The sequence below is a fragment of the Equus caballus genome, chromosome 3, assembly GCF_041296265.1.
Source record: "Equus caballus isolate H_3958 breed thoroughbred chromosome 3, TB-T2T, whole genome shotgun sequence".
Classification (NCBI taxonomy): domain Eukaryota; kingdom Metazoa; phylum Chordata; class Mammalia; order Perissodactyla; family Equidae; genus Equus; species Equus caballus.
Window position 1 is genome coordinate 55,723,646 of NC_091686.1, and position 20,948 is coordinate 55,744,593.

Consider the following 20,948-nt stretch of genomic DNA (forward strand, 5'->3'; position numbering starts at 1 on the left):
TTCCGAAAGGATATCAGAATATTTTTCAAATGCTGTTTGATGCCAACAGGAATGAGGCTTACAGCATCCTGAGATCTACCAGATTTTATAGAATACCTGTTTTATGTCCATCTAGCACAATATTAGATATAATTAGGGCACAAAAGAAGTTGTCCTTGCCTGCAGGGAACTTGTAATAAGCTTGCAAAGACAAACTATATACAGACAAAGCAATTACCCAATAAGCTCTAGTGGAACTCATCTGGGAAGGGGTTTGCTTGTTTGTTTTTTAAGAGTCTGGAGTCTAACTCCTAGGGATCCTGATTAATTGTATCTTAGGTGGGTCCCAGGAGATGGGGAAAGGCCAGGTTCTGATGACATCATTTGAGGCCCTGAGCCAGCACTAATTGAAGTTAGATCTACCCCTGGACCTCATTAGCCAAAGAACTTCCTTTGTGGAATGTTTATTTTAGGTTAGGGTTCCTGCCCTTTGCAGTTGAGATAGGATTAACTAACGGTTTTGAGTAGAAGTGAATAATACGGATTGGTTAACAGTCGTGTTAGTAATATGCATAAGATGCTATATGAACACGTGTTTGGGCCTCTTTGTGGAGGCAAGTAGGCTAAATAGGGCATATAGGGTGGCTGGCCGGGCCTCCCACTTTGCAAGGGTTAGGAGATTAGAGACTTTGGGGGATGTGGAACCCTGCATTTCCTTTTTAATTTCATTAAATTACAACTTTGAAGTTTTTGCTGTAAATAATATTCTAAAGGGCCTTTTAAAGATCTTTTCCTTCTCTTAGTATTTTTTAATAGCAGAAGTTCATAATTTTGACAAAGTCCAATTTATAAATTTTTTCTTTTATGGATTGTGCTTTTGATATCATATTTAAGAAATCTTTGCTTCTCCGAAGGCCACAAACACTTTCTCCTATATTTTCTTCTGGAAGTTTTATAATTTCAAGTTTTATGTTTAGGGATATAATCCATTTTGAGATAAGTTTTGTTTATAGTGTGAGAATCAAGGGTTTTTTTTTTTCTTACGGATATCCAATTCTTCCAGCACCGTTAGCTGCAAAGACTATCCTTTCTCTATTAAATCATTTTTGCACTGATGTTGAAGATCAACTGACTATGTACGTGTGAGTTTATTTCTGGAAGCTGTGTTCTGTTTGTTTGATTTATGCGTTTAAACTTTTATTAATACCACCCTTTGGTTATAGTTCCTCCTACTCTTGCTCACTGGCCACATAAGATATTTTAAATTTGTAAATTTTAATAGTCTAATTTTATTTAATGACTTTCTGGTCACAGTCTTTACTTTGGTCTGACTCATACAGGGCTACTCATCTGTTTATCAGAGAGCATTAGTGGGCTATGTTGGGTTTCTGTCTGAATGATATTTGGAAAACATTTACACATGTAAATTGTAATATCGACCATCAGTTTTTTAAATGAAGCAAGTTTTGATTCATCAGCTTTTTCCGGTAGTCTCTGACTGTTCTTCTGAAAAATAAGGATATTAGCAAACGTATACTCTCTACGAGCAAACACTTTTTGAAGTTAATAATAACTTTTACACATCCAAAGTCTATAAACTTCCCTTTTTTCTAAAATAATAAATATAAAATTTCATCTTATATATTTAAATGTATCCAGTACTCATTACCAGTACTTTTAAAACATGGATTCTCCTTCCCTGAGTTCTTTCTCTTGATTCGATCCTTTTGGGATAGTTTTTTTAATCAAGAAGTTTTCCTTTTTTTTTTAAAGGACTCATTAATGCCTCATTATTCCCAGAATCTGAACAAAATTGAGAATGCCTTTCTGTTGCCATAAACATAAAACAAATGGGCTGGGCATAATATTCTTGGCTCAGTCTTTTTTTCCTTGTTTTCAGGCTTCTGGAAACATTCCTCCACCTTCCCCTGTCATTAAACGTTGCCGTGGAGAAGCCCGAGGTCAGATTAACCCACCCTTTTGCTCTCAGCCCAGCAGATGGCTTGATTTTTTAGCCCAAAAGTTACCTGCTGAGTTTTTTTTATTATCCTGCTCAAGGATACAATTTTGTGTTGATCATTCTACATAATTATTTTTCTGGGAAATATTGTGCAGGTTTAATCAGCAAATTCAATTTTTCACTTCTTTTAGAAAAGTTTTCTTTTTTCATAATTTTGAAATACTCTTTCATTTGTTTTGTTCTTTTAGTTCAGGAATATCAATTATGTACGTGGTGGAGCTACTGTGTTTGATTTTGTGTTATCTTCTTTCTAACGATTTCTCATTTTGTCATTTTCTATTTTTTGTTTTTGTTTTGTTTTGTTTTTTGCTGAGGAAAATTAGCCCTAAGCTAATAACTGTGCCAGTCTGTCTCTATTTTATATGTGGGTCATTGCCACAGCATGGCTGACAAGTGGTGTAAGTCTGTACCCGGGATCCAAACCCATGAACCTGGGCCACAAAGTGGGGTACACTGAACTTAACCACTAGGCCATGGGGCCGGCCCTTCTATTTTTTGTTTTTATAGCATTTTTACAAACCGCCTCCATGTTACCATACCTTTCATGTTTTTATAGTTTCAAATGTGGTTTTTATTTCTCTAATTATTTATTTTAAAATTCTTGATTCCTCCTGTGAATTCTGCCAGCTCACTTTTCATTTCTCTGTGCCCATATATTTTATTTGATCTTCTCCATTCTTTTTCTTAAGTTAAAATTATTTTCAAAGGATTTCTGCTTCTGGCCCTGATGGAGCAATAAGGATGGATTTACCCACTTACCTTAAACAAATATGAAAACCAGTCAAAGTTTACAAAGAATGGTTTTCGAACATTAGACAACAGGCAATCGCAAACAGTAATTCCTGAAGGAAGATAAACTCCTGAGGTGAGCCCTCTGGTTTCCCCAGTAATTCCCTAGCGAGGGCTCCCAGGCTGCAGTGTGGTCCCCCTAAGTTGAGAGGAAAGAGTAAGCTGAGAATTTGGGAGGCCAAAGTGAATAGAATTTGCAGAGGACCAGAGAGGAGCGAGCTGCACAGAGAAAGAGCTCCAGAGATCTCCAAAGAGTTGCCCTTGAGTCTTCGAGGCATGCATTTGAGGAATCTGCCTGACGCAGAGGAAAGGAGCAGGTGGGACAATTCCTGATGCTCTCACAGACCCAGGAAATTTTCAAGTTCTCAACATCCATGGTAGAGGAACCTTGTAATATACGCGGTGTTGAGTAGAATTCTCAGAAGGGTAATGCCTCAGTAGTGGGGCCAGATTAGCTTAGAATAAAAGCTGGTCTGTTCCGTATAACTCTTAGTCAAATTAGCCTGTTGACTATGCCATTTCCTATGTGAATCTAAGTGACATGCTAAAATTTTTCACTGCTGTTATGCTTTCCTCCCCATATTTAAAGATTTTATTTTTTAGAGCAATTTTAGGTTCATGACAAAACTGAGAAGGTACAGAGAGTTCCCATATAACCCCTGACCTGATGCATGCATAGCCTCCCCCATTATCAATATCCTGATCAGAGTGGTAGGTTTGTTGCAATTGATGAACCCACATTGACACAACATTTTTACTCAGAATCTATAGTTTACATTAGGGTTTGCTCTTGGTGTTGTACATTCTATGGGTTTGGACAAATGTATAAGGACGTATATCTATTATTATAATATATACAGAATAGTTTCTCTGCCCTAAAAATCCTCTTTGCTCTGCTTATTCATCCTCCCTTCCCCCAACTCTTGGCAACTTGATCTTTTTGCTGTCTTCATAGTTTCGCACTTTCCAGAATGTCGTGCTGTTGGAATCATACAGTCTGTAGCCTTTTCAGATTGGCTTCTTTCACTAGTAATATGCATTTATGTTTTCTCCATGTCTTTTCATGGCCTGATAACTCATTTCTTTTTGGTGCTGAGTAATATTCCATGGTCTGGATGTACCACAGTTTATTTATCCATTCACCTTCTGAAGGACATTTTGATTGTTTCCAAGTTTGCAATTATGAATAAAGCTGCTGTAAACATCCATGTGCAGGTTTTTGTATGGACGATAGTTTTCAACTTCTTTGGGTAAACACCAAGGAGTGAGACTGTTGGGTCATATGGTAAGAGTATGTTTAGTTTTGTAAGAAACCATCAAGCTGTTTTCCAAAGTGGTTGTACCATTTTGCGTTCCCGCAAATGCTGAATGACAAGTCCTGTTTGTCCACATCCTTGTCAACATTTGGTGTTGCCAGTGTTCCAGATTTTGACCATTCTAATAGGGGTGCAGTGATATCTCATTGTAGTTTTAATTTGCATTTCCCTGATGACATATGATGTGGAATATCTTTTCATGTGCTTATTTGCCATCTCTCTATCTTCTTTGGCAAGGTGTCTGTTAAGGTCTTTCGCCTATTTTTAAATCAAATTGTTTATTTTCTTATTGTTGAGTTTTAAGAGCTCCTTATATATTTTGGATAACAGTACTTTATCGGATGTCTTTTGAAAATATTTTCTCCTGGTCTGTAGCTTGACTTCTCATTCTCTTGACATTGTCTTTTGAAGAGCAAATGTTTTTAATTTTAATGAATCCCAGCTTACAAATTCTTTCTTTCATGGATGTTACCTTCGGTGTTATATCTAAAAAGTCATCACCATACCCAAGGTCATCTGGAATTTCCTACTATTATGTTTTCATCAATTATTTGTTATGGGTTTTGCTATGTAATATTTTGTTGTCCTGTTATTTGATGCATAGTAGTTCATAATAGTTATATCTTTATTCAACATTTAACAATATAAACTTTTTGTTTCATTGCATGCTATTTGGTTTTCAATTCTACTTCCTTATTTGACAGTAATATTGCAATTCTTCAAAAAAAATTAACCTGTTTATAAGGGAAACACGTAAAACAAAGAGAAACAAAAGATGATGTAGGATTTCTTATTTTTTACCATTATATGAATCTGTCTCTGAACAGAGGGGCTTCATCTATTTACATTTGTTTATTTTTCCACAGCTTTATTGTGGTATGGCTTACAAATAAAAATTGTATATAATTACGTAGTATGATGTGATTTGCTTTTTTTTAATCTTTTTTTTTTTTTTGAGGAAGATTAGCTCTGAGCTAACTGCTGCCAATCCTCCTCTTTCTGCTGAGGAAGACTGGCCCTGAGCTAACATCCATGCCCATCTTCCTCTACTTTATATGTGGGATGCCTAGCACAGCATGGCTTGCCAAGCAGTGCCATATCCACACCCAGGAATTGAACTGGCGAACCCTGGGCCGCCAAAGCAGAACATGCACACTTAACTGCTGCGCCACTGGGCCAGCCCCATGATTTTCAAAAAAAAATTATGTAATGCAATGTTTTAATATACATATACATTGAAATGATTACCACACTCAAGTTAATTAACATATCCATCACTTCACATAGTTATCTTTGTGTGTGTGTGTGTGTGGTGAGAACACTTAAGATATACTCTCTTAGCAAATTTCAGGTATACAATACAGTATTATTAACTATAATCACCATGCTGGGCATTAGATTCCCCAGAACTTATTCATCTTATGACTGAAAGTTTGTACCCTTTGACCAACCTCTCCCCATTCTTCCCATACTCCAGCCCTGGCAGCCACTGTTCTGCTCTCTAAGTGTAAATTTTTTAGATTCCACATGTAAGTCAGATCATACAGTATTTGTCTTTCTGTGTCTGGTGTATTTCACTTAGCATAATGTCCTCCAGGTTCATCCATGTTGTTGCAAATGGCAGACTTTTTTTCTTTTTTATGGCTGAATAATATTCTAGTGTGTGTGTGTGAGTGTGTGTGTATGTGTTTATACACATATATCACAATTTCTTTCATCCATTCATCTGTCAATGGACTTAGGTTCTTTCCATATCTTGGCTATTGTGAGTAAGCCTGCAATGAACATGGGAGTGCAGACAGCTTTTCAAGATACTGATTTCATTTCCTTTAGGTATAGATCTAGAAGTGGGATAGTTGATCATATGGCAGTTCCATTTTTAAGTTTTTGAGGAACTTCCATACTGTTCTCCATAAAGGCTGTGCCAATTTACATTCCCACCAACACTGTACAATGCGCTGTATGATGCATTTTGATTTGATTTTTGGGTATGATCTAAAATAAGGGTCCAATTTCATTCTTTGGCATGTGGGCATCCAGTTTTCCCAACATTCTTTTTTGAAGAGACTATCTTTTCCCCATTGAGTATTCTTGGTGTTCTTGTCAAAGATTAGTTGACCATACATGTGTGAATTTGTTTCTGGACTGTCAATTCAGGTCCATTGATTTGTGTGTCTGTTTTTATAACAGTACCATACTGTTTTGATTACTATAGCTTTTTAATATAGTTTGAAAGTGGAAAATGTGATGATTCCAGCTTTAATCTTCTTTCTCAAAATTGCTTTGGCAGGTTTTTCTAGATGTACTCCTAAATATTTCATTGTACATCTCTTTTTCTGTTATTAAGGTAAAGTTGGTATATAAAATTATATGTTTCAGGTGTACAACATTATAATTTGACATCTGTGTACATTACAAAGTGATCACCACCAAAAGTCTAGTTAGCATCCAATTGACCCCTTTCGCCCATTTTGCCCAAACCCCAACCTCCTTCTTTCTGGTAACCACTAATCTGTTCTCTAACTATGAGTTTGTTTTTGTTTTGTTTTGTTTTGTTTTGTTTTTTTTAAATTCCACATGTGGGTGAAATCACACAGTACTTGTCTTTCTCAGTCTGATTTATTTCACTTAGCATAATACCCTCAAGGTCCATCCATGTTGTTGCAAATGGCTCGATTTCGTTATTTCATTATTTTTTTTATGGCTGACTAGTATTCTATTGTATATATATATATATATATACCCCATATTCTTTATCCATTCATCTATTGGTGGGAATTTGGGTAGTATCCATATCTTGGCTATTGTAAATAATGCTGTGGTGAACATGGGAGCGTATTTACCTTTTTGAATTAGTGTTTTCAAGTTCTTTGAATAAAATACCCAGAAGTGGAATAGCTGGATCATATGGTAGCCCTACTCTTAATTTTGGAGTAATCTCCATACTGTTTTCCATAGCGGCTGCACCAATTTACGTCCCCCTGAACCAGTGTATGAGCGTTCCCTCTTCTCCACATCCTCTTCAACACTTGTTCTTTCTTGTCTTTTTGATAACAAGTGTTATCAAAGCTAGTATCAAAGTTAGAATGGCTGTAACAAGCCATTCTAACAAGTGTGAGGTGCTATCTCATTGTGGTTTGGATTTGCATTCCCCTGATATAATTATAGTGACATTGAACATCTTTTCTTTCTTTGGGATTAGTAATTTGTGGAGTGGCATTCTGAGGCCAGGTGAATATCCTGTTCCCAAAAACCTTTTGTGCAATGATTTTAACATTCATTAGTGACCATTGCCTGAATCAATATTACACTGTGCATTGCAAAATGATTTTCTAATTTTGTCATTCCTTCTACATTTATTATTAGCTGGCATTCATCTGTAAAGAATACTTTTATGCTCTCTCTTCTCTTTTAGTATCAGTAAATTCTAATGAAATTTTAAAAATTCAATATTTTATAGTCCATTACTGTCATTATTCTTTTTGTTCTCAAATTACTCCAGTTTTGGCCAATGGAAGGCTCCTTCAAGTCTGCTCTTTGGTCCCTTGGATATGACCCCATTTTGTCTTTGAGTGCTTCCTCTCATCCTACCATTAAAGAGATTTCCCAGGCTCATTTTTACTCATTTTGCCCAATAAAAAGAATCAGCCTTTTTCCCAAAGAGCCTGTGACAGCTATCAGTTTACTGCTGTCCTTCTCGGAATCCATCCCTGCTTTGTGATACTGGAGCTGGATCTGTAAACATGCTTCCTTTGCCAGCTGGCACTACAGCAAGCTTTGTCGGTAGAGGGCACTGGAGGGACACTGCAGAAAGCAGGCTCCTTGTGCTGGTGTCTGTCCTCTCTTCTGGCTCTTCCTGTGGAGCAGCTGCCAGCGATGAGCACGCAGAACACCCAGTGGTGCTCACTCCCCAGCTGGTTTTGCTGACACCCTGGTGGGCAGTTTCCTGCTCAACAGTGGGGCCCACAGTTTCCTGCTTGCCAGCCTCAGTCTACTGGCACTCCAGTGGGAAGTGTCCTGTTTGCCAACTTCAGCCCACCAGCTACGGACCAGCTCTGGCAGGGATAACACAGCAAACTTCTCTGCCATGCCCTGGGCTGCAGCTACACCCTTCCTAAAGAAGTCTGAGTCTTAGCTTTGGGGATACTCTTTCCAAAGTATTCCTTCTTTGGGTACTCTCAGCCCAGTGATATTGTTAGGGTTCTCTTTTATTTCCTCTGGTTAACCTCTTGTTTCTGGTTAATAATTCTCTATGTTTAGCTTTCCCTGTTCAAATTACTGGTGTGTTTCCTGTCTTCTAACTGAACCCTGACTGATATGGTACAGGGAATGGTCTTTGAATGGTACCACCATTCAAAGATGTGATTTCAGGATGAACTTGGTCATGCCTTTGGATTTGAGCACAGTGCTGAGCCACTTGCCAATGGGAAATAAGATGCTGTGTCCTTTGGAATGCAGGGACAACTCGATTAACAAAGCTATTACCTGTGGGTGATTGTGATAAAGTGTCACCTGAAGCAGGTACATTGGGAGCCCAAGGGGCCACTGCACTTGACTAATCATGACCACATGGACAGTGTGTCTTAGTCTGTTTGGGCTACTATAACAAGAATACCAAAAAGACTGGATGCCTTATAAAAACAACAAACATTTACTTACCACAATTCTGGAGACTGGGAAGTCAAAGATCAAGGCATCAGTAGATTTGGTGTCTGATGAGGGCTCTCTTCCTGGTTCATAGATGGCTATCTTCTTATTGTGTGTCCACGTGGTAGAAGGGGTCAGGAAGCTGTCCAGGGTCTCTTCTATAAGGGCACTAATCCCATTTATGAGGACTCTACCATCATGACTTAATCACCTCCTAAGGGCCCCACCTTCAAATACCCTCACACTGGGGATTAGGTTTCAATATGTAAACTTGGGGAGGACACGAACATTTAGTCTATAGCAGGTAATATGAGATTGAGCCTCTTCTGGTTAGAAAAGCTTTCCCTACACCCGGATTATAAAGTAATGACTCCCTTAGTATTTGTCTAATATTTTTATAGTTTCCTTTTAAATTTACAACTCTGGTCTATTTGGAAATTATTTTGATGTACGGTGTGAGATATGGATCCAATTTTATCTTTTTCCATTTATCTATTTTTCCAAATAGATATCCAGTCATTCAAGATCATTTATTTAAAAGTCCATCTTTTCCCAAGTGATCTTAGATGCTATATAGTAATTCCCACAAGTATTTGAGTCTATTTCTGGGCTTACTATTCTCTTCCACTCTATCTATTCATTTGCCAGTACCACAGTGTTTTCATCAGAGGGGCCTTGGAGTCTGTTGTAATGTTTATTAGAGCTAGTCCTCCCTATTGCTTTTATTTTTCAGGATTTTCCTTCATATTATTGTATGCTTATTTTTCCATATGAACTTCAGAATTAGCTTGCATTGCTCCAGGAAAAGTAGTTTACTTTTATTTTAATTGGAATCACATTACATTTATATATTACTTGGGGAGACTTGACATCTATATGGCATTGAATTGTCCTATATCAAAACGAAATGATGTCTTTCTATTTGTTCAAGGCTGCTTTTTTGGCTTACAGGAGTGTTTCACGGTTTTCCTAATACAGTTTTGGCCTACTTCCTGTTAAGTATTTTATTTTTTTGTTTGTTTGTTTCTATGTTAAATGATGTTATATCTTTTAAATGGTTACTGTTTGTATTTTTGTATATGTGTTTTTAGGTAAATTGTATACCATGCTACCTTATAGAACTTGTTTGTTGCTATTCTTGGTACTGATTGTGTTTTCTAGGTGTAGTATTATGTAATAGACATAGAGATATAATTTAATTCTTTCTCAATTCTTATGCATCTAAAAGCTCATGATTATTAGCTTTTATGTCCAATACTATGCTATATAGTAGTGGAGATAGAGGGCATACTTCCTTTGGCCTTGATCTTAATGGGAATGACTTTAATGTTTCTCCATTAAGTATGATGCTAATTTTTGAGCTGAGGTATAAAATATCTCATCATGTTAAGGAACTATTTACTAATTTTAATTTTATTTTTATGAAATTAAGCATGAGTGCTGAAATTTGTCAGAGGTTGTGTTACATTTTATTATTTGCCCACAGTTCGTTCTTTTTTCCCTTCTATCATGATTCAGTGTGGAGGGAGCATACCTCACCTGCACTTTGATGTGGGGTTTGACCATGTGACTTCTTTTGAACAATGGAATTTTATCAAATGTGGCAGTGTGTCAGTTCTGAGCCCAAAGCATTCTAAGTTTCTTCTCACTTCTCTTGTGTTTCTGCCTCTACCATCAGAAAGACATGCCTTGGGTAGTTGCTGATCCCAGATAGAGAGACATATAGAGCAGACCTGAATCTATCCTGCAGCCTGAAGCACAACCATTCTTGCCAACCAACAGGCTAGTGAGTGAGAAAAAAAAGATATTTGCTGTTGTAAGCCATTGAGATATTGGGAATGTTTGTGATTCATTATTTTCACAGTATAGCTGATTAATGCAAAGTCCTTTTTAATCATCTATAGATCTAATCATATGACATCTTTCTCCTTAGACATATCTTTATGGTGGATTACAAGAATGAATTTACTGATATTGAAGCATCACTGTCCTGAGATAAAGCCCCCTAGATTATGATGCATTCTGAACTTGATTTCAGATTCTGCTTGCTGGTATTTTATTTAGGATTTTTTCATTGTTAGTCATGAGTGAGATTGGTTTATAGTTTTGCGTGTGTGTGTTTGCAATCTTTACTAGGTTTGCATGTCACTGTTATGCTTGTTTCATAGAGATCGTTTTCTTTCTTTGTTACAATTTAAATGGTATTGGGATTAGCTGGTCTCTGAAGGTTTGATAGAATTCCCCTGCAAAATCATTTGGGTCTAGTTTTTATAGTTCTTTGATAACTTTTTCTCTTTCCTCTACAGAAATTTGTCTATTTATGCTTTCTATGTATAGCAAGGTCAATTTTGGCAAATTGCATTTTCCTAAAGAATAATCTGATTCATCTAGTTTTTTTGTGTGATTTGTATTGAGTTGTGCAAAGTAGTCTCTTTTGATTTTTAAAATTTCCTCAGTTTCCTTGATTATCTCCTTTTTTTATTACTTGTGTTTTCTACCTGTTTTCCTTTATTGGGTTAGCTAATGGTTTATCTATTTTGTTGATTTTTTTTTTTTACAAAGAACCAGCATTTTGATGTATTAGTTTCTACTCCTTATTTGTTCTCTACCTCATTACTTTTGCTTTTAACTTTACTATTTCCTTCTTTACGGTTTCTTTTGCTTTACTTTGTTGCTTTTTTCTAATTTGGAAGATGAGAGCTCAATTTATTTTAATGTTTTTATTTTTTTGTTGCTGCAGCAATTTAAAGCTATGGATTTTCTGTAAACACTAGTTTAACTATCCTCTATTGATTTTGTGTTTTCATTATGATTCCTTTTTAGAAATTCCGCAATTTTATTTTTTTCCTCTTTTGTCCCAAGAGTTGTTTAATAGAGAAGTTTTAAATTTCCAAATGAAATTTCTAGTTTTAGAAAGAGCAGATGAGCAAGACCTGGAAATAAAGATGCTTGCTCTACTTCAGGTTTCCAGAACTTTTGGTTTAGAATGAAACTAAAAGTTTGGTTATTGCCTGAAACAGCATTTAAAAATTTTCCAGTACAAAGAGAATATTTATTTATTATCTACAAGTGATCAGGATATCTATGGGACCTACCAAGTTTTCATCCAAGGGCAAGAAAGCAATACATTTACTCAGCAAATTAGTGAAGAGTGATGAGAAACAATAAAATTGATTTGTGATTGCATCTAGCCTTTCAATAGCTTTCTTATCAGCTTTGTGAAAATTACAAAAAGGTGCTCCCACTGGGGGAAGTGACCTATACAGCCCTGCATGGTTGGAGGATTTTTGGCTGAATATCAACCCCAACCTGGCTTCTGTTTCCTTGACTGGGAACTTTAGCTCAGCCAGAAACTGGATGGCTGATGCAGCAGGCCCTAGTCTCTACTCAGCCCAGTACGTTCCTTAAAATGGTTACCGTTGTTAATTGCTGGGCAACTACGGGACAACAACCAAAAAAAGCAATTGACACCACCAAACTTCATTACATTTGAGATATAAGATTTATTCACACAAACAAAAATAATCACAACAAAATATACACTAAAGAAACAAAAGATTATAGTGACATAAAATTTAATATGTTCTCTTTTAAGTGTGTAAAAGTATTTTGTTTACTCATACAAAAAGTATTTTGTCTGCTTCTACATAAGATTTCTATTCATAAAAGAAGAGCAAACATTAAAATGCAGCGATAGTTTGCATTTCTTATATGGAAAGAATGTAGGCCAAACCCTGAAGCTTTTAGTTTACAAGTCTGTTACCATGAAGCCACACACTAAACTAATGATCAAAAACGTTATCTGTTTCCAGATCCACGTACGTATACATTCACCAACTGAGCTGAGAAATAAGCATTTCATATTCTCTCCCACCCCGCTATTATTTTTCTACAAGCAAAAGTAAGAAATCATATTTTTCTCCTTTTAATTGACCTCAGAAGATGCACTCTCTGATTCATGAGAAGTGCGAAATTTCAGGTATTTGTCTTCGTCTTCGCTCTTACGGTCTCGGACTAGCTTGCCTTCACTGCTGTGGAATTCTTGGCTGGGGAATTCCTGGCTGACTTTGGAATTTTCACGACTATCAATCACATCGGAATGCTCACTGGTCTCATCATTTGCCTTCAGCTGATATTCTTTGGAATGCTCCCGGCTGTGGGTTTCCACACTGTGGTCGTCCAGCTGACTTGTTTCCTGACTGTCCTTCCCACGGCTGTCCCAATCAGAAGCCACGTGCAAGCCCTGGGCAACAAGGACGGCCTTGTGTACATCATCTATGTCCTTGCTTTCCACAGGTGATGTGAGGTCCTCTTCCGTAGCATCAGGATACTGAATCACAGCACAAATGCAAGAAGAAATAAATGGTCAGGGATAAGAACATTGTAATTCTTTCCTGTGCTCTAACTTTTACTCCAGTTTACACTGAACATCGTCTAAGTTTGGCTGAAATAAAAAATAATACTAGCATGTTACTTTGTATTTTCTCAAGCCCTTTCACATGTCATCTTTTGTTTAATAAGTACTTCAATTAAGTATGCGATGAAACCTATGAGGTAGGTCTCATTATCTCTGTTTTACACAAAGGGAAAGTGAATTGAAAGTTAAACTGTAAAGTGAATAGTAAATGGCAAGGCTATGTGTCAAATCCAGATCCTTTGACTACAGATTCAGTATAATTTGCAACTCTACAATTCCTCTTAGGTATTTAACTTCAAAACCTGACCGTTATATGGTGAAAATAATTGATGTTTTCCAAAATCTTATTTTAATCTAAAAAAGTGAATAGAATAAATGCTCTAAAGCCAGGATTTGGAAAAATAGCACTGTGATTGAGAGACAAAATTAAAGAGAAATTACATGGACTTAAACAGAAAAATCAGCAAGTGGCAAAAGGTTTTGTATTCAATGGTCATAAAGTGATGCTTGCTGAATGAAAGAATGAATGAGTAAGTGAACATGCAGACTTTGGTTTCCTAGAATTGGGCTCTAATGAGAACCGTCTGATGTGTCTGTTAAAGGGTTTACCTGGTCTTCAGATCTGCGAAACTTCCTGGATTTTGACTTCAGGCCATAACTCAAACTGTCACCTCGGCCATCATACGTGTCTCTTGTGGGCACAGCTGGTGTAAAAACTGGGGTTGCTGGAACGTCGGTGGAAAAATCAGTGACCAGTTCATCAGATTCATCAGAATGGTGAGACTCATCAGAATTGTCAGGGTCATCAGTAGGATCAGTTTCATCTGAGTCATCTGAGTCAATGGAGTCCTGGTCATCCTCATGGTCTCCAACATCATCGTCATCCACATCATCTGTGTGGTCATGGCTTTCGTTGGACTGACTTGGGAGGGTCTAAGAATCAAGATGGCAGGAAAATTAATGCAACAGGTTTTATTTTCCCTTAGCCTTTACTGTGCATTAGTCCTTTACTAGCTTTCTTTTATTTAGTTTCAGAATCTTTGCGTTCACAACAATATGCTCAATGGCTTTTAGGAACCAAGGTGAGCATCTTGCAAATTTTCTTTTTATTCATCAGGATAAATAGAATCTTAGTCTGAGGTATTTTTTTTTTGCTTTCCCATAAATAAAACATTTTCATAGACATTTTCAAGCCAAATATGCAAGTATAACATTTATATCGATAACTTTGTTTTTCCTTAATTTTAGACATTATTTAATTTGCCAAATTCAAGGATGCAATAAATACAGATACATTATAGTGAGATTTTTTTTCTATTTGAAATGAGAATTCTCAGGCGATCAGAGTGTCCATATATTAATGCATGCACCAAAACCTAAAACCACCTCCCTATTAGCTCAGATAATCAAAAGATGACTGCTATGCATGTTTAGTATAAACTGCAGCTCAAATCTGTCAATTGAATTAACCAGTTAATTCTATTAAACTTCTGCATAGCAAATATACTGGGTCACTTATCTAACTTTCCTTATTAGAGATTCTTAGTGTATTCAAACAGAATCTTATGGAAAACAAATTTAACTTATCTCTTTGCTTAGCAAATATGTCGATCTTGGCTTTGGTAGCCAATAGTTAGATATTTATCAGATATAAAGACAGCTTACAAAATACGTTATATAAATTGTAAAAGGCTTAGACAAAGTGTCTAATAACAGACATTAGTAAACATTTCCTGCCACACTAAATTTATCTGAAGAAACCTGGTATTTCTGACATCTAGTAAATACCTGCTTTCTTTCTGATCAAGTCTTAGACTGGCAATTTACTGGAAAATTGGCTAATGGAATTTTGTCAGAATTGAGCCCCGGCAATGTCACGGGGAGAAAGAGCAGCTTCTTTCTTCTCTCCTAGACATGGCGGGCCTCTGATTCAAAGTGGGAACTCACCTCTTGTTTGAGGTTGTCAGTTTCTTCAGAGGACACGGTCTTTGGAAGAAGGAAGGGCACACGTCAGTGTACATCATACATGCTTAACTTTTTAATTCAAAAGTTAGCCTGATCTATCCAAAGCAGGTCTTATTTTTCAGGCTTGTGGGTGGGTAGCTTAAAGCGGGAAGAAGCCAACACAGCAGATCAGTTGGTGACCCAAGATCACATTTACCACTGGGCAGGCAGGATCCATCTAACCAGCCCAAAGGGCCTGCATGCGGCTATTTTTCTGTTGTGTTGTTCTTTAATTGCGAGAAATGTAATTTTTAAAATTAATTAAAATTAAAAATACCTGTGGTGCTAGGAGATTCTGCTTCTGAGACGGATCAGGCTTGAGCCATATGCTTACAGCATCTGAGTGTTTGTTGTAAAGCTACGAAAAAATTTGCATATTGTCATTACGAAAAAAGAAAAAAGAAGGGGGCCGCCGCGTGGCTGAGTGGTTAAGTTCTTCCGCTCTGCTTCGGTGGCCCAGGGTTTCGCTGGTTCGGATCCTGGGCACTGACATGGCACTGCTCATCAGGCCATGCTGGGGTGGTGTCCCACATGCCACAGCTGGAAGGACCCACAACTGAAAATACACAACTATGTACCGGGGGGCTTTGGGGAGAAAAAGGAAAAATAAAATCTTTTAAAAAAGAAAGAAGCATAGAGATCTCTAGTGGGTAAGCTGAAAAATATACTCCACTGACCTTGCTGGATAAGCATAATATGCATGTGTATAGTCAAGCAGAGCTTTGGAGTCCCCTCTTATGATTTATTTTTTCTTGCAAACTCATTTAATAAATGCTTACATAGCACTTCCTGTGGGCCAGGCACCCTTTCAAAGTGATTTAAATATGAGTGAATCCTTTTAATCCACTTAATCCTCTTAACCCCCTGAGATAGGTATCATTGTTATTCCTATTTTACAGATCAGGAAAAACTCAGCCACAGTGAAGTTAAGTGGTAGTAAGTGGCAGAGCCAGGGTTCAACTCCAGGCAGACTGGCTCTTCACACCCATCTTGACACTGTGCCTCCCTGTTCTACGTTTGCTCGCTGAAATTTCCTCTCAGACAAAGCACATCTAAAGCCCAGGAACCTTAAGTAGTGTTGATCATCACTGTTTCCTCTCTCTGTGGAACAAGGAGAACTTTCCAAGGTCGTGCTGTCTAATGTGGTACCCTCTAACCACAAAACATGTGGCTGTTTAGATTTAGTTAATTCGGTTCCTCAGTGGCACCAGCTACATTTTCAGTATTCAGTACTACATTTTGAGTATTCAATGGCTAGTGGCTGAGTGGACAGTGCAGAAATAAAATATTAACTTCATCCCACAAAAGTTCTATTGCTCTAAGTTGCCAAAGACGTGAATGGAATGGCCTTTCCTTTAGCCAACTTATTTATCTGGAAAGTGATTACAATATGCTAGTGCAGAGTAGGGGAAATGCCCTGTATACGTGTCATCTGATGGGCTGTGTCACCCCGTGCCAGTCACTTCACATCCCTGTCCTTAAGCATGAGAGCCCTGGGGGTTCCGCAGAGTTCCTTCCATAGCCAGCCACCAAAGAGGGGCTTCTCTGAAAGTTTTTGCTGGAAGAAGAGGTTCCTTGCCTAAAAAAGGTACAAAAACTACTGGTCTAGATGAGTTCAAAGTTTCTTTCTTTATATATTTACATAAATGTTATAGTTTACATATATTTAAATAAGTATAGATATATATTTCCTGATGACGCATGCACTCTAGGCTCAGGGAGAAGGTATTTATAGACTTTCCCATATTTCCTACTAGCTCTAAATTTCCAGGGTTCTAGTAGGTTGAGCTCTTCACTTATCTCCTAAATGCCGTTTAATAACTTATACTGCCATGGCTTCTTGTGCTATATTTTATTCTATGAAAAAGGCACTAATTCTTGCCTCAAAGAGTATGACCCCTATCTTCTCTGGAAATGTTCATTTTTCTGGCTTATTATTGTGATTCAATATTTGTGTTCTTAAATCAGTTGGAAAACAGACACATCTACACCCCCCACCCCCACCCAAACACACGCAGCAACACCCCTCCAAACGTCTTCGGTAAGCCGTCTAACGGCAGCGAGCCCAGGCAGCTCTCTGCTGGCCTTTGTTCTGTTCGTCTGGAATCGAACTTTGTGTGCCTTTTTGTCCAAGCTCCTCAGGACAATGCCCGTTTGTTGCTGGCTGGCACCATTTCACCTATTGTGGAGGGGCAGGTACATTTATGGCGCTGGTCAAATAATTCTCATGAAGAATCTGATTTGGTCATATGTTTGGTTAGAAAAATGTGATCTAAAGTCAGCTGACAAGCACAATCGATGCAAACAGCATAAACAGACCTTCTTTTTATAGTGGGCTTCTTAGCAAACATCTTAGGAGATGTTGTGAATATGACAGTCATACAAACTGTCCAATATGTGAAGTGAATTGTAAATTTAGCCTTCCACTAAGGAAAACAAAAGATGGAATTTTCTACTTCTAGAACAGTATATTGACTCATGGAAAGAAAAAGCCATGCAACTTCATAGAACTCATTTTACATAAGTGATAATGGCCTAGAGCATTATTTGATTATATTAAAAAAATCTAGTTCAGTGTTAAGAGTAAATACTTATTAAAAACCATACTGTGCTTGCTACTGGCCTAGATTGAAAGCAGGCAGTCAATATATAGTTTTATAAGTGAACAGGCTTGACTATGAAAATAAATAAAGTTGGAACAGATATGTCTGTGTTGTTTCTTGAAGCAGTCACATAAATAACTATATGATGAACCTAAGAAATGCTTACCTGCTTTTCCTCAGAGCTGCCAGAGTCGGCCTGATTAACCTTAGAAACAGAGAGGGGGTAGAAAGATTACAATGTGAATGTGTTCCTAGCACACGGGAGCATACAATTCCTTTATTTTGAGAAATTTTTTTAAGATTCAGCTGTACTCACTGGAAGGGCATAGGCGATGCCTAAGAGGCATAAGCAAATCACGGCAATTCTCATGGCAGCGATTTTTCCTGCAAAATATTTTGTACAGAATATTTGATCTCTTCATAGCTTACAACACTGATACCTTTTAATGCCACCATATCACAACATAATCACAAGTGAAATATATTTTCTGTAGAATATTTTCTCTTGTTTAGAGAAAGCTTTTCTTTTTAATATTGTGGTCTTTTGAGTTAATATTTGTAATGCCACCTCTATTCTCCATCTCTTACTATTAGGCAAGGATGGGAGGAATTTGACAAGTCTATATTTATTCAACTTTAAAACTGAGAATTCCAGGGATTATATCATTACTATCTGATATCTCTAGCTTTCTAAATCTAAAAGCACATCAACAGTAATTTAATTAAAATAACAAGCTAGTGTGGGAATATTTATTTTTCAGAGAAGAAAAACACAAAGGGAGAGAAAATAAAGCTACGAAAGAAATTTGCTGTCTACATTTTTCCAGCATGCGTTTCAAGAGTGATTTTTATCTCAAATTATTAAAAAGATGCTAATTAGGTGAAGCAAGGCTATCTCTAAGTTAGTTATTTAAGTAAGGTATTCTAGATATTTGAAACGAAAATGAAAACACTGAAAACAATCAACAGCTTTTTTATTTGTGATAATAAGTCTACTGAGTGTCACACAGGTATTTTGGTGAAGATTTTAGCAAATAAATACAGAAGTAAAATATTCAGAAAGGGTTTTTCCCCCTGAAAACAGGATAAATCAAATCATTAAAAAATAGCATTATCATTGGCTTACGTTAGCACCAACGATCCTTTTCCTGTGAAATGCCCCATAATCATCTATCCATTTAAAATGATGTAGATAGAATTATTCCAAAGAGGCATAGAATTTAATTTTTTTTCTCATTGGAAGAGCTGGTTTCAGTTCTTTGGACGACTCATGGAAGTATTTCTAGGTTTTATGTTCAACTGGCTTATAAAATAGCTGGTCACCTTTCCTCCAGGAGATCTGCAATGTATCTGGCACGCTTATTCAAAAGACTAGAACGGTTTTAGTCTGCTTCACAGCAGTACATTTAAACTCTTTTCCTTACCAGTTCACCTTCCCCCTGAGATGAAACTGAATGCATAGGACAGCAACAAAGTAACAAACTGCAGGCTTACCTGGGGCTGCCCTGCTCAGAAGCCAGTCAGTCCGAGATGCTGCTGCTCTCCTCGCCTCCTCTCCTTGCTGCTGACAGCCGGGACCTCCCCGAATTTAAATGCTGCTCCAGACGTTCTCCACCAACACAGGGAGGAGAGATGTGTCATGAGGTTTTTTGCCACCGCCCAGCCCACTTGCTCCCACACTTCCCCCTCTGGTTTTGCGGTTAAGAAACAAACAAACACAGACTACTCTACAGTTTAAAACATTACTTACGTACAATATCATTAGCCTTTTCATTTAGGGGTTGGACATCAGCATCATGGAAGGGCAGGGGTCCCATAAAAAAGGGGGGAAAATGACTAGTTCTTCCAAAGACTTTATAATTACTGAATCAGAAGAAAAAACGTTGTGTCAGTCCTGAATAAGATTAAATAGAATGGATTTTTCTTTCTTTTGGTTTAAACAGCAGATTAAAGTCATATATATGCACCCAAATTTGCCTCACAATTATACTTATTTAAGGGTTACAAGGCTATTGTTAGGCGTACAAAGAGTTCCTGAGACGCTCCCTCCATCCTTAACTACTCCAGCTCCGTTTCTGATGTCAAGTCTGCAGCAGCTTGTCATTTAGATCAACGGCATTAGCAACATTAAAATCCACGCTCATGCCCATTAAGTTGCATTTACAATGACCTTTCAAGGACATGGATTTTTGTCGCACTGTTTGCATTGTTTGGAGGAGATGAATCCGATACTTGCTGTGTAAAATAAAAGAATGGTAGTTTACTGCAGAGGCTGCCGCAGTGAAGCAGTTTGAAACTGAGAGCAGGGCTGCGGCTGGAGCATCGCCTCAGGAGCCGGAGCGCGGCTTTGAATCCGCTCTGCGGCTGATTAGCTGTGTGACCTTGGGCAATCGCTGTGCCCACCTGTGCTTGCTCCTTCGCCTGTCAAATGCACGTACTGTTACCTAACTCATGGAGTCTTGAGAGGTTTAAATTAATTAGCATGTGTAAAACTAACAATGTGTGGCTCATATATATGCATATTTTAAGCACTGTGTGTGTGTTAACTATTATTAAAGTTTTTAGAAGGTAGTCATGATTTTTAAAGTCTTTAAATGGTATGGGTTGTTAGAATGAGACTAGATGTAACATTATTAAACTGTGTACGTCAATAGTGGAATTGCACACCTCTAAAGGAATGGATTAGATTTCTGAATTGTCTCTTTCTGGTTTTCTCCCAGGATATTCAAAGTTGGTTACTTAATAAGAAAACTTTAAAAAATTCTATATTTAAAAACCTTTACTGAGTATTTAAAAGCTGTCTGAAGGAAAGAAAATTACAGATGAAGTTTGAATATTGGAACAGAAATTAGGGGTAGCAGAGCTCTGGCTCCATCTTAAACATTTAATATTGTCTTGAGATTACTTGACCTCTTCACCTGCCTTTCTTAGTTGTCAAATGGAGATTCACTCATTTACCTCCGAGCCCCATTGTAAGAAGTGTGAAGTGAGAGTAAAATTAAATGGCCCCATTTATTATTAGTTCTATCAAAAGTGTCAGTTCCTATTGACCAAATACTGCTTTAATATAAATATAGACTAAACAATTTCTTGCCATGTTAGTAGTGTAACTAATGCGTAGGTTTTATGGACATCTGGTAGGGGAAATATGTCTCTTTTAAATTGGGTGCATT

General features: G+C 37.3%; 1 protein-coding gene across 1 annotated transcript; it reads right to left on the reverse strand.

Moving 5' to 3' along the window:
* Nucleotides 1-12,234: 12,234 nt before the first annotated feature.
* SPP1 (secreted phosphoprotein 1) lies at nucleotides 12,235-19,858 on the reverse strand. The gene is made up of 8 exons (XM_070262298.1): nucleotides 19,530-19,858; nucleotides 19,270-19,384; nucleotides 18,092-18,159; nucleotides 17,942-17,980; nucleotides 15,450-15,530; nucleotides 15,116-15,154; nucleotides 13,778-14,101; nucleotides 12,235-13,081 (listed from the first exon to the last, which is right to left on the reverse strand). The coding sequence occupies exons 3-8, from the start codon at nucleotides 18,143-18,145 to the stop codon at nucleotides 12,677-12,679; spliced, it is 942 nt and encodes a 313-aa protein (XP_070118399.1). The 5' UTR covers nucleotides 18,146-18,159; nucleotides 19,270-19,384; nucleotides 19,530-19,858; the 3' UTR covers nucleotides 12,235-12,676.
* Between the last annotated feature and the right edge of the window lie 1,090 nt (nucleotides 19,859-20,948).